Genomic DNA, 14,358 nt, shown 5'->3' with positions numbered 1-14,358 from the left:
AAAGGAAGAGGAATTAGACTCCATCTCCAGGGAGGAGATGTCAAGGTCCCATTGTAGAAAAGCATGTGGTATAAGAGATTTTGTAGTTATCTTTGGATAGCATCTCCCAGAGAAGAAAATGACACAATTCAAGATGCATTTAAGAGGTGGACTTGATAGGGCTGGGGGAATGATTGAATTAAGAGATGAAAGAGGAATCGAGGATTCACTTTTATTTATTCTACAAATATTTAAGTTCCTACTATATGCCTAGTACTTTTCTAAGATGATTCTGAGAAATGAATGATGATGATGCTGCCATTTACTGATTTGGGAAACACTGCAGGGAAAGGCACATATGATTAAATTAACTTTTAGTATATTGAGTTTGAAGGTCCTGTGATGTAGCATCCCAATGGAGATTTCCAGAAGGCAGTTGAATATAAGGCATCTAGAATATAGAAGACAAGAATTAGAATAAATTTGGGAATTATCAGCATAAGGTAAGAGAAGGAAAAATTGTCTTGAGAAACATGAATATTTAATGAATAGCTAGAGGAGAAAAATTTGGCAAAGATGATTGAAGAAGAACATCCAGAGGAGAAAGAAAACTAGGGATAGTGGCATCAGAGATTCTTAAGGAAGAGAGAGGGTTTTAAGAAGGTGGTGGTCCCTATGAGAGATTGAGCCAGGAGGTCAGATAAGAACAGGATCAAAACATACTCATTATTTTTAACAATCTGAAGGTTAAAGGAGGCTATATTGAGAAATTTTGAGGAATACTGAGTATGGAAGCCAGATTGGAATTGGTTCAAAAGTTAAAGGAAAAAGACTATGTTGATATATCTAGGAGTTTGGCAATAAATGAAATTAAAAAGAAATCAGTGGGAATTAGGAATGCCTGGGTGGCTCAGTGGTTGAACAGTCTGCCTTCAGCTCAGGGCATGATCCTGGGGTCCCGGGATCGAGTCCCACATCAGGCTCCCTGCAGGGGGCCTGCTTCTCCCTCTGCCTGTGTCTCTACCTATCTTTGTGTGTGTGTCTCATGAATAAATAAAATCTTTTTTAAAAAATGGAATTAGCCAGCCTAGAGAGAGGCATGGTGAAATTATAACATATATTAATTATTTAATCACTTATATCACTATATATTATTAACAATTATTATATAATTAGTGATGTTTTAGGGGGAAAAGACTCTCCCTTGGGAGACTATAGCTTAGATTGAGTTCTAGTTTCTGCTCTAACTCTCCTTGTAATTCCTGAACTAGTAGTGCTTTAGGAGATAGGACATTGCCATTGTCATAGGAAAAAAAATTAGATCCGTGCAAGTGATTTTTGTGGCCCTCTTTGGGCAATTGAAGTTATTCACTGTGTCTATACTTAAGGAGGGTGATGTGAAATTATCTTTTACCCCTCTGAATTCTAGGGTCAGGTCTGCTACATAAGTCCTGTACCATCTTATATTTTGCTTGGCCTTTTGCCTGCCTTATCCCAAAGCCAATTCACTTCTTTTTCTACACTGAAATATTAATGTTGTTTGTGAATAATTTTTTGAGACAGAAAACATAGGAGAAGGAATTATGAGAGTTATTTTAGTTCAGTGGACAATCTGAAAACATCCTTAAGATATACTTTTAAGATATAATTGCATATATTGATGGAAAACAACATGAAATAATAAAAACACTACCCTGGGCTAAGTTGGGGGTGGGGACTCAATTCTGATTTTGCAAATTAATTTTGTAACCTTAGGTAGGTCACTTCCTAAAGTATAAAATGAAGGAGCTTATGTTAGATGCTTTTAATTTGCCCTTCTTTCTATAAGATTCGTTTCTGTAAAATCTCTTCCTAGGAAGTTTTGTTGACTATAGAATAACCACTGTATTTTGTCTGTAGGGCTGCAGAGTAGATGCCGAACTAATTTTAATATTTTGTGTGTGTGTGTTGCTTCTGCTCTTTTACTCATCAGTCATCAGAAAAATCAAGATATTTTTTGTTGGATTCATTTCAGGTGCCCTAATGCATGAGTTATCAAATGATGGTGCTCGTAGACAGTTTGAATTTTATCTGGAAGAAATGATCCTGCCTCTCATGGTAGCTAGTGCCCAGAGTGGGGAACGAGAATGCCACATAGTAGTGCTTACAGATGATGATGTGGTTGATTGGGATGAAGAGTATCCCCCACAGATGGGAGAAGAGTATTCACAAAGTAAGTACTGTGGCATGTTTTCTCTCTTAAATCGTCACAGATTCTTTATCTAATACCGATCAAAGGACAGTTTTTATAAAGAAAGTACATTGAACTCTTACCTACGCCAGGAGTCAGTAAACTATGAGCTGTGGATCAAAATCCAGCCTATTGCCTGTTTTTATGAATAAACTTTTATGTATTGTCTATGGCTGCTTTTGCGCTACAATGGCAGAGTTGAGTAGTTGCAACGGAGACCGCATGGCTCGCAAAGCCCAAAAAGTATTTACTCTGGCCCTTGACAGAAAAAATATGCCCACCCCTGTCATGCACAGAAATGGTTTGCTCTTTGTTGAGTATCTGGATCTTGATAGATTTTTTTTCTTTGCATTTAGAAAGAAGCCTTCTAGGGAAGTAGATCCTGGAGTAAATAGATTGTTAAAAAATCAGCTGTTTTTTTTTTTTTTTAAGATGAATTTGTATGTAAAATGAGAAGCTTCAACGCATTGATTTCTAGGGTGACTTGATGTTCTAAGATGTTCCTTTTTAGTATCATATGTGTTCCTGGAGGATATAATGACCCTTCAGAACGTTTTGTGGAACCATATGTATATCTGACCAAAACAGCTTATCTTGAACAACGATGATGACTTTCCTTACTACACTTTCAAACTTTTTCTGATTGGAGCCTTTTGATTTTTTGAGTTTTGTCAGAAAATTTATATTTTTCTTGATGAACTCTGTATAGTATTTTTGAGCTGTTTTATAGATTTGAGAAGATAGAGTTAAAAGAATGATTTGAGTAACTAGGCAAAATAGTCCAGCATCTTGTTCTGTATGCCAGCCTGTGTTGACTTGGTGAAGATGAGGGCTTAAGTAAAAAATAATAGGAATATAGAAAGTTACCAGAATGCTTTAATCTCTGATTTTCTCATTTTACTTATCCCTATCTAAAATCAAAACAAAGCAGACTCCAAGGGGTATTCCTTTTGACTTCTAAAGATTTTGAAAAGATTATTTTAACCTAAGTTATGATAGCACTTTTTAGAATCTACATTGAGATGTTGTTTCCTTTGCATGATACACTTAATGAGTGTTGTGATTCTTCTCTGGACAGTTGTAATAACAGACATTTTTGTTGTATTTCCTCATTCCTATCTTCTTTGCTGACAGTAGTTTTCTGTAATAATATGTGGACAAAACACAGGAAAAATGAAAGGCTAACAAAAATTAAAATAAATATACTACATTATTTTCTGTTAAGAAAAATGAATGAATAAACCAAAATAAATTATATTTTAGTTTTCAAAAAGTTTGACCTCCAGGAGAGTAGAGCCTGCTGTAGAACACAGAAATGACATTATAGCGATAGAGGAATTCTGGTAGACCCAGCTTTTCCTTTTCAGTTGTGCCACTTTCCGTGTCAGTGTTCTTTGTTTTCTTGTTTTTCATCTTAAGCTTTGAAGCTTAAAAAGGACTGAAAACATTTTTACATAATTTGTCTAAATATATTTCATTTTGTGCCAAGATGTTTCAACCTAAAGAAGATTCATTTGAGGAGACACAGCCTCTACAGTCTGATCTTCCTATCTGTGGCTTTATGACACCATCCATTCTGAGATGTCAGCAAATCTTTATCTTAAAAATATCAGTAATCTTAAGGATGTAAATCACAAATTTATCCCATGAGTAGCATCTGTATACGTATTTTCCTTTTATTGGCTCTTAAACCAGCATGTTTGGTTTGTGAGTGTGTTTTTCTTTTTTTGAAAAAACCTTTGCAGTTCACCTTTTAAGGGAGATAACTCCACCCGAAAGAGAGAAGGCGAGGAAGGTCCATCAGTCTAACTCCCTGAAGTTCCCAGCACATTTGGAAGACTCAACATGTTGTCAGTGGAATGTCTGTCCTTTGCAAAGCCAGTTTGCTCTAAACAGACTAACCTGGGCAGAACATGCTCGAATCTGCCATTTTTAACATCAGTATTAAATGGGGCTGTTCGCCTGAATTGAAAACAGTTTGTGGGGAGGGTCTTTGCCTTTTGGGGGAATTATTAATAGTTGCTCAATCCATGAAATATAAGATGTATCCATTTTGTACTCTGTGACAAGGCAGTTTTTTCTCTTCCAGACGAGGCCTTGTAGGTATCATAGCAAAGTCCTTTACTTTGCCTGCTCGATAACGATGTGATATTACCATCTTTTGGTTCTCTTATTTGAAGAAAGTGGGGCAGATTCTATTGCAATAAGTTTGTATATGATATATCTTTCAGAAGGAGATTCTTCCTATGGATTGGGTTACCTGATTGGTTATTAAAGCTTTTTTTTTTTTTTTTTTTTTTGTTTCAACTTAAGTAGACATTTGCTTATACATTAACTGTACTGAATTATCCTGTCATGTTGGCTAGTCATCCTTTTCGCATCACTGCATCCATTATTTGGGCTTTTAGAGTTGTCAGGCCCCTTTGATGATCAAGATAATTTTAAGTTCATCTCTAAGTACTTTGATTTTAATAAGAAAGTATTTTTGTCTTTTTGTTTCCAGTTATTTATAGCACAAAATTATATAGATTTTTCAAGTACATTGAAAACAGAGATGTGGCCAAATCAGTTTTGAAGGAGAGGGGTCTTAAGAAGATTAGATTGGGAATAGAAGGTAAGACATTTTCATTATTTTCTATTTTCTTTAAAAATAAAAAAAGGTTAAAAATTGAATCCCATTTAGAATATAGCTTGAGAAATACATACTTTGAGAAAAACTCAAATGATGATTGAATGAATGCTCATGCAGTACACCAAAAATAACAAAAATGAGCTTCCTTTATCTGAAAAGATAGAAAGCCATTAAAAATTGTTATTTATCCCATAAGATCCCCTAATAGTAAGAAAAAGTGAGTTTGTCTTTTCTGCCGTATTTCATCATCCCAATGCATTCTTGCCTGGTACATGTGTATACCTTTCCAAAAGATGGGCAAAGCCTTGTGCCCGTCAGAGATCATTGGTGTGATCAAAGCTCAACAGAACTTAAAACTACTATCTGAAAATGCATGTAAAAACATGTTAGTAGCTTCCTGGTTCTTAAGATATGATAATAGTTAACTTATTTTCACATTAAATACAGATTTCAAACTTATTTCATCTTGTTAAATGCAAACATTTTTGGATTTTTTTTTTTTTTTTTTTTACTTTATGATTTAAATGGATTTTTCCAGATGCCATGTCAGATACTTCTTTTAAAGTGCCCTTTTACTAAGAACAAAATATTTCCCTCGGCATAATGTGGCATAGTGTAAAGATTAAAGGTTCTGGAGCCACATTACTTGTGTTCAAATCCTATGACTTAATAGTTGTATGACCTTGGCCAGGGCACTTAACTTCTCTGTGCCTCAGTTTCCTCATCTAAAATGGGAGCATTAAAGTACTTTATAGGGTTATTATGATGACAGAATGAAAAACTTAAAACAGAGCCTGGCACATAGTAATTTCTCAGTATATGTTTGTGATGCTGATCATGAAGATCATGGTGTTGATCAATGACCAGTTGAGCTGTTGTAGATCGCAGTAATGGACTGCTGAGACATATGAGAAAGAAGGACCAGAAATAGGATTTTGCAGGAAGGGGAGGAGACTTTGGGCTTAAGAACATAGTGGAATTGCTGACACTTTAGCTTCACCATTGTCTTCTGTCATTTTGTAAGTAGTGGGATTTAGCTGTTTGATTTCAGAGCTAGAGAGAAGACATCTGGAAGCTACTATAGATTGGGGGGATGAGGAAGGCTTCTCTCAGGCAGAGATATTTGAGCTGAAGCCCGGTGACAGGTTGGAGCCTGCTTGTAAAAAAAAAAACAAACAAACAAACAAAAAAAACCTTATATACTATGTGAAGGACTTTGGACTTTCCCTTGAAGCAAGAGGAACTTTTTTGGTAGTTGGTAGTTTTTAAGCAAGGATGTAATAGGATTATACTTGTATCAGAGTGAGGATTCTCTGTGGAGGACAAATTGGACTATGATGAGATGGGAATTTTAAAGACTAATAGTCCAAGAGAAATCAAGGACAAGGGAATAGAGCTGGAGACCTTTCTGAACTCAAGTGTTGCCCTGGTAATTGACTGGAAGTGTGAAACAAAAAAGACATTCTACAAAGGGTCTTTAGAAGATTTTTAGCTCTGCTTGCCCGAGCCCCCTCACCTGAGCCATATTACATATGTAGCTAAATATACTAGCCACCAGTGATGCCAGCGTACTTCCTTTATGCAATAATTGAGTCCCTGATGTGTGAGGTCTTTCTAGTTTTTTTCTGATTCTCCTATAGTCCGTGGCCCATGAGCCAAATCTAGCCCATTGCCTCTTATCCCCTCCATTGCCCAGAGTTTTATTGAAACATAGACATACATGCTCATTCATTTACATTTTTCTGTGGCTGATTTTACTTTACAGTGGCATAGTTGAGTAGTTGCAAGAGAAGCTGAAATAAACTTGAAATATTTACTATCTGGCCCTTTAAAGAAAATGTTTGCCAATCCCTGGTCTAAACTAGCAATTCTTGCAAGTAGAAAGGAGGGAAGGGACTTATAATAATAGTTTTAAGGAGTTATGTCTGGAGAAATTGCCTTACTGGTAAATGACTGAAACTTTTCCCATACTAGCATTGTCTTCACTAATTGTTACTTTTCAGTAATTATCCAAGAAGAAGAAGGTATAATTAATCAGGGGAAGCTCCTTTGAATTGCCACTCTGGATGAACTGCTTGGTTGTTGGGAGTAGTGTTAAAATGATTTGGGGCTTAAAATATTGGCTTTGTTGATCTAGGTGCAAAAGTATACCTAGAACCAGTGAAGCTGGAGAACTCTATAGCTCTTTATATGTTAACAGAAAAATAAATAAATAAAGGAAAGAAAAAACCCCAAAGCAATATAAAGATGAGATTTAGGTTTAAGGAAATTAGAAGGCTAATGTGGCAATAAATTGCAGCCCTTGAGGCAAGATGATCCTGTGAAGGGGAGGGTTCAGGGATTTTAAGGGTATACAGGTAGGTAGAGTCCAATGCAGGAGACTATGAACCATTCTATTCAGGACTTCTCCCCCCTCCATGCTTTTACTTGAATATTTTACTGGGTTGGTATGTTGAGCGGCTGAGAGGATGGTGGAAGCTTGTGTGAATTGCATCAGTAGGATTCCGATTTCTGGCTGTTGAGCTGATGACTGAGGAGATGGATTATGGATTTCCTTTCTTTGTCTTAATTTCTGATTGTTCAGGAACTACAGCAGAAAAGCCTTCTTTAGGCTAACTTGGGTGAGAAGTTTATGGGACTTCTCCCACTTGGGTGGAAAGTTTGGGTGAGAAGTGTGTGCATGCTTGTGTATGTGTGCACCTCAGTTTTTAAAACTTTTCTGTCCTCCAGGTTATCCTACCTACAAAGAAAAAGTAAAGAAAAGGCCTGGAGGCCGCCCAGAAGTGATTTACAACTATGTCCAAAGACCCTTTATTCGAATGTCTTGGGAGAAGGAAGAAGGAAAGAGTCGGCATGTAGACTTTCAATGTGTGAAGAGTAAATCTATCACCAATCTTGCAGCAGCTGCCGCAGACATTCCCCAGGACCAGCTGGTGGTCCTGCACCCAACTCCGCAGGTGGATGAGCTGGATATCCTCCCCATCCATCCCCCTTCTGGCAACAACGACCTCGATCCTGATGCACAGAATCCGATGCTGTGATGCTGATGTTCCTTGAAACCATAGCATGCTACTCGTCACGGTGACGCTGCACTCTCCTCATTCTGCACTGCAAGGCCGCTCTCTTCATCGTGAGATGCACATGACCATGTTTAGGATATTGCAGTGTAGGCTTTTTTAAAGACCAAAGGTAGCTGAATGGTTTTTAAAATGAGTACAACTCTAGCATCCTGAGGTTCCAGTTATATAAATGTATTTGTTTACCAGTAGGTTTGTGAAATTGGTTCTTTGTATGGGGGACAGTCCTTTTTCACACATCTAGATATTTTCAGAAGTGGTAAAGATTGGCAGCTGGGGTATTTTCAGCTTATATTGATATTCATCACACCCCAGGTAAAATGTAGAATATTATATAGGTGCACTTTATAAATGGTGGTTAAATGGAACTGTTCAAGCCATTTTTATAGTTGTGATGCACAATATAACTGAAATAAGTGCTTCTATCAAAGTATTCCTTCAGTAAAATGTGTATAGTTTGCTGCCCATGATGGGCAAAAAAGGAGTATTTATCATTGGGCTTATTTGATTGATTAGGAGGAGATCTAATGCCCATATCTTATTTCTCTACAGTGCTGTTTTCGCCCTTTTAGAGTGAGTCACATGCAGGAAGTGTGAACATCAGAGGTGGTTTATTATCCAGTCTGCCTTACCCTTAATCTGTTCAGATATTTATTTACTAATTTTTTTTCTCAAGAGTTATGGGATAGGAAAATGAAGTGTTTGCTCTTCATTTACTAAATGATTGTAAACTCAAGTTTTTCATCAATAAAATTCCATTGTTTTAATGTTTCTGATCAGCTTTATAACCACCTTGACCAGATCCTTAGTCTCATAATTAATGGATTTCCTGTCTTATTGGTATCAATGAAACTAGAAACCACCTGGTAGCTCACAGAACTCCCGATTTAGTTTACGTGTAATGAAGCACTTAGATGCCTTACTAAATCCACAGCAAAGGTTGACTGAAAAAACATTTTCTAGTCAAACCTAAGAAGAGTGAAATGCCATTACTATGGTTATAGGGTAACCTTAAATTTCAGAGTCAATTTCTTACACTGGTTCAGTGCTTTGTCCATTATACTCTGCTGTTCTTAGCAAACTATTTGTGCAGATGCTTAAAAAAAAAAAAAAAATACCCTGTGGTCCAACTCAAGCAGGAAGTAGAAATACTTAGGTGCTTTGGGTCAGGGCTCACTTAATGTGTGAAGCCATACAACCATGAGCAGAGTAGGAGTTGTAGGCAAGAAGCCCATTTGTTACAATTAATCTTATAATGTCATAGGATTTGAAATCTGTGTTTAAGCAGTAATACCAGCATACTCACATAAAATTGCAATAATAATAATTGCTCATACAACCATGAGCAGAGTAGGAGTTGTAGGCAAGAAGCCCATTTGTTACAATTAATCTTATAATGTCATAGGATTTGAAATCTGTGTTTAAGCAGTAATACCAGCATACTCACATAAAATTGCAATAATTTGGAGATTTAACTATTCTAACAGTACAGCTAAGCTATTAACAGGGAAATTATGTGAGTCCTGGAACTGTTACTGAAGGCCAGAAAGGCACTGTAAATGTCCTTGGCATGGCTTATCCTTAAACAGCCACTGTAGAAAACTGATCCAGCCCTGTAGCACACAGGATTTTTTTTTTCTATTTGAAATGTGAACAGTATTTATAGAACAAGGGAAACATTTATTAAAAATATTTAACTGTCTAATACATTATACTTTAACCCATAGTTTATAGTAAAGGATTCTTACAAGGAAGAATAAACGGCTTTATGATACAATTAGTATAAGAAATATCCACATGGGGGACTTCTTTGTAGTGTAAAAACACCATACATCTGAAATGACCATTTGCATATAAAAGCTACCAATGATGCTTCTGTGCACGATGATTAAAAAATTCAACACAAACAGAATCCAAAATATACAATTAATGCAAGCTATCCACAGCTAGCCCAATAATCAATGATGAGGAAACACTGGAGCAGGCTTAGTTCCACTTTGTCTGAAGTTACACATAGTAAGATTGACTTGTATCAATGGCTCTGAGATGGCTTTTATGAAGACAGTACATAAAAGCTGTTCTCTCCTTATCCAGTAAGCTTCACAGACTGTAAAACTCCACCAGTAATGCACTTTGATACTGTAGCTGTTGCCAAAGCAACACGTAGCGTTTACAGCGGCCATGGCAAGTCGCTAAAGTCAACAGGACCACCCAGCCCAGCATCTGCTTCCAAGAGACTCATAATGACAGCCATTGCTGCTTCATCATTACTGGGACTACTTGAGCCTTGGTCGTTTTCTATCATGTCTATGCCTATGTGAGGGTTCTCACCTGTGGGAGGAGAAAAAGACTGGTCAGTCCTAATACCAAAGCATGTTTAACTTTCATAAGCAGTTCCTAAGCACACTTTTAATAAGAATGTGGTACTTAACAGTACGGTGGGAATGATGGGAGAGACTGCTTTGGGGGCTGCATTGCCGTAATATATTTCCTTTAGTGTGTTTCAGAGAAAAGAACCAACTTTTTAGAAACAAGTGCTTAAAATGCAATAAAGATTGAAAGTATTTGAGTTGACCTCATCTTAATATTCTGACATAACCAGTTCTAGGGAGGGAGATACAGAAGGAAAGACAAATGGGAATGTAGGGATGAAGAGAAAACAAACCATCCAGAATGACAGAGAAGATGGGTGACATGGGAGAAGCAAACTCTTTACCACTTTTAATACCCGCTGAAACACTTACTGATCACCCTTCCAGGCTTTATTTCTGAACCTTCCTTCATCAGCCCTCCCACTGAAGAGCTGATGGCCCACATGGAGGGAAAAGCCAAGCAGCTTAGACTTGCTCCTTTGAGTTCCAGGGACAAATCTGGAGCCCCTCACCAGAACTCGACCATTAAACTCAACTTTGAACTAAAGAGTTAAATGATAAAAACTAAAGGTTAAAAATTTGCTTATCTAGAACTAGCTTATTTTATTCATTTAGTTCTTAAAACTGACTTTACGCCAGATATTGTGCAAGCTCATTGCAGTGGAAAGGAGTAGTAATGCTACTTACCAAGAATAGAGGAACTATCAGAAGAGTACGGATAACCTGGATTTTCCTGAGCCTGCCCTGGTAGTAGGCCACTGGAAGGAATGTCTGGAGTCCCTCCATTTAAAATCTACAAACAAAAGAGAAGTTTTCATATCAACAATTTCAATCAGTACTGTGCTCGAGATCGTCAAGAAAATGAAGCATGTTGAAAAGAGAAAGGTGGCGGGGAAATGTGCTCAGTTTCCCATTGGATGATTTCAAACAAACTTAGGAATGGCCACAGCGGAAAAAAAAAAACCTCTCCCCAAATTATTTTCTCTATGACTCAGCCCAGACACTTTAAAGGCCGAATGAAATCCCTAGAGCATTTGATTACCTTGGATCACATTAGTCACATGATTAAGGCCAAGGACTCCGTTACCTCAGTGAGCTGATTAGATTTCAGAAGAGGCAGTGATTTCAAGTCTTGCCAGTAGGTGGCATTACAAATGTATTTCCGCAGCCTAGCTTTTTGGTAGGGAAACCCTGACATTGAGAATTGAGAACTCCAAAAAACTTTTGTTCACATACACTATATCGATATTTTTTATATTTGAAAACTAATAAATTTCTAAAATCTAATAAACTGACTACATGTTAACATGAATAGCATTTTAATGAAAAATAACTTTTCTAAAAGAGCAAAAAAAGTCATTGTTTTACTTTTTTTCCCCCAAATCAAATGTCTGCCTTAATAGGATTTAACTGGATTCTCATTTTCTTCAGTCTGTTTAGATGTTTGAAGTATATGAGGGAAGTTACATATGTAGTTGGGAAAGGTTCATCTTAATAGCCTTTTCAAATAACTTTGGTATTCTTTGATATTACATCAAAACTCAACAAGTGGAAATTTCTTAAAGATTAAGTGCAAATGTGGCATCAAACCATATCAATGAAATCCCTGCACTCTACTATATAAAAATCCATTGGTATACCTTTGCATGATTTTGAAGTATCTTGCATTGGTCATTTGGAAAATATTGGCTGAGTGAAGCAGATCTAACTGTTAACACATTTCAAAACATCTCCATTGTTGTTAATATTACCTCTATCATCAGAAACACCCTTTAAGTTTTGGGAAGCTGTTGAGTTCAAAGTAGCAAATCCAAGTTTTCCAAAAATTCTAATTTTTTGCTTGAAAGCTAAAATTTTCTCATGGGCAACAAATACTCTCAAGCTGTCTTCCTTGAACTCACCAGTTCATTCATTTTCAAGAAAATATACGGTAGATACCCAAGTGCGAATAACCACAGTTTGCAATAATAAAAATGGTGTCCTTTGACAAAAGCAGTTCATTTAGCTCCTAACAGCCTGGCAAGTGCTTTTCCTTGAGACAACCACTGAACTTCAGTATGCAGTGTAAGCGCTTTACTCATACTTCCATTTTTTAACAGTGTTAAGATTTACTCAAGGATTTTATAGAATGTTTTTATTGCTTAGTAAGGACATTATTAAGTGAAACTGGCTTGAAAATTTGTGGTTTTGTTTGTTTTTATTGCGAGCATATGGTGTTGAAGAATACAGTGACTACTAGTACAGTTTGGTGCCACTGCCGTGATTTTCGCAAAAGCACCAGCAGTTTTACCCAACACTGCTTTTGCACTAGCAGTTCATGTATCAACACAGTGAGGAAAAAAAAAAAAACGTTTTAGATTATGAAAATAATTTTGACCTTGCAGAGACCCCTGTGAAAGGATCTTTCCCTCTCAACATCAGGGAACTGCTGCTTTAGCTGAACCTGCCGTAGTACCCCTGGATGTCCAGACTCTCCTGGGACCTAGGTTCACTTAGAGCCTCACTTTTTTAGCTTGACTCTGAATGAAATAACTGTCAAGCTTAATGGCTCATTTTTGGACCTGCCCAATTTGAAAGCAACTGGGAAGGGCTGGAAGCATGGGGCCACCTTTACTCTCATGGCTGCTATCATTTCTAACTCCCCATCTTGTTTAAGCTACTTTTACAAGTCCTGTTGCTGAGGACTCAGAATATATTCAGAATTTCTTCTCTCAGACCCATTTTTATAAGTCCAAAGAAAAAAATTTCTCATAAATGCTTCAAAAATACTTGGGACTTTGTGTGTGGAGTACATTAGAGCTCTGAAATTGCTGGTGTGGAAAGAATCAAAAGTCAAGAGACCTGACCTTAAGTTTGGGACTGTACTTTTAAATGATTAGCCCAGCATTTAATATTTGGGAGCTTCGATTTTGTCACAAAGTTGTGAGGCTAAGATTAGAAAATATATAGAGAGAAGTTCTTGGAGTAATATTTAAGCATTCTACTGGAGTGATACCCTTTCAAAACAGAGTAGTTTTGGGATTCTTGGTAATACAAGGAAGTCAAGCGCCTAAAAGTAGAGCTGAGAAGTAGAGAAGGGGAGACCACCCCAAGGAGATGGTGGGTCCAGTATGGAAGAAGGACCTAGGGATGAAACAGGAGAACAGACCGAAGAGCAAAACCTGCAAGCAGGGACTGGGGATGTACCAAGCCTAGGCTTTATCTCTTAGTGCTATCTTCTGAGTCCTTACCAAAGACCAGGCACTTTCACATATATTACCTCATAACAGGACTTAATGTGCAAAGATGCTGAGTGTCCTAACCTTTAGTAGCCCTTATATAAAACAACAACTAGGGCTAAATAATTCTATAGGGTCACACAGCTAGCACATGGCAAAGCCAGGCTTCAAGCCCAGGTCTTTCATTGACCACTCTTACACATTAATTTATTGACTTTCTAACTTTTGGTGGGGGAGGGGAGGTGGAATCAAAACTTATTTTCAAATAGAAATTTTTACAGAAAATTCATATGTAAAAATAGAGCTGCCCTAGTAGAAGCTGACCTTACACTCTCTACTCACCAGCTGTCCTTGCCCCATCCTACCTGGCAGCACCGCAACTCCTGGTAACCTGAGCCTCAGAGAACCTGGCCAGTGTTTCTGATGATAGAGGTAATATTAACAACAATGGAGATGTTTTGAAATGTGTCAACAGTTAGATCTGCTTCACTCAGCCAGTATTTTCCAAATGACCAATGCAAGATACTTCAAAATCATGCAAAGGTATACCAATGGATTTTTATATAGTAGAGTGCAGGGATTTCATTGATATGGTTTGATGCCACATTGCACTTAATCTTTAAGAAAGATTTTGAAGTTTTGAAAACCCATGTCCTGCTTTTGATATAATTTGTGTTCTAGGAGTCCTGTCTATATAAATTGCTAATATTTTTTTTTCTCTCTCTATGGTTTGGGAGCTAAGGGAAAGAAGACTATGTCCAAAGATGCTGGCCCTTGGGTCATCCTAACCTAAATTAACATCAGGCACTACAAAACAACAACAACAACAACAACAAAAAAAAAACCAAAA

At 37.2% G+C, this 14,358-nt stretch overlaps 2 protein-coding genes across 19 annotated transcripts in view; one reads left to right on the top strand and one right to left on the bottom strand.

The window, feature by feature from the left end:
• The window catches only part of BTBD10 (BTB domain containing 10), a 77,921-nt gene extending 69,236 nt beyond the window's left edge, over positions 1-8,685 (top strand). For all 5 annotated transcript variants that reach the window (XM_049099092.1, XM_025459544.3, XM_025459546.3 and 2 more), the window contains 3 exons: positions 1,994-2,191; positions 4,713-4,823; positions 7,572-8,685. In XM_049099092.1, the coding sequence (XP_048955049.1) occupies positions 1,994-2,191; positions 4,713-4,823; positions 7,572-7,882 (620 nt within the window). In that variant the 3' untranslated portion in view covers positions 7,883-8,685. The remainder of the gene's footprint in view (positions 1-1,993; positions 2,192-4,712; positions 4,824-7,571) is intronic.
• Positions 8,686-9,577: 892 nt separating this feature from the next.
• ARNTL (aryl hydrocarbon receptor nuclear translocator like) overlaps positions 9,578-14,358 on the bottom strand; it is a 30,304-nt gene continuing 25,523 nt past the window's right edge. For all 14 annotated transcript variants that reach the window (XM_035704233.2, XM_025459524.3, XM_049099089.1 and 11 more), the window contains 2 exons: positions 10,978-11,083; positions 9,578-10,249 (listed from right to left, as the gene is read on the bottom strand). In XM_035704233.2, the coding sequence (XP_035560126.1) occupies positions 10,089-10,249; positions 10,978-11,083 (267 nt within the window). In that variant the 3' untranslated portion in view covers positions 9,578-10,088. The remainder of the gene's footprint in view (positions 10,250-10,977; positions 11,084-14,358) is intronic.

The sequence above is a fragment of the Canis lupus genome, chromosome 21 (genome assembly GCF_003254725.2).
Source record: "Canis lupus dingo isolate Sandy chromosome 21, ASM325472v2, whole genome shotgun sequence".
Lineage (NCBI taxonomy): Eukaryota > Metazoa > Chordata > Mammalia > Carnivora > Canidae > Canis > Canis lupus.
Note: the sequence above shows the minus strand (reverse complement) of the source record. Positions and strands in the feature narration are given on the sequence as shown.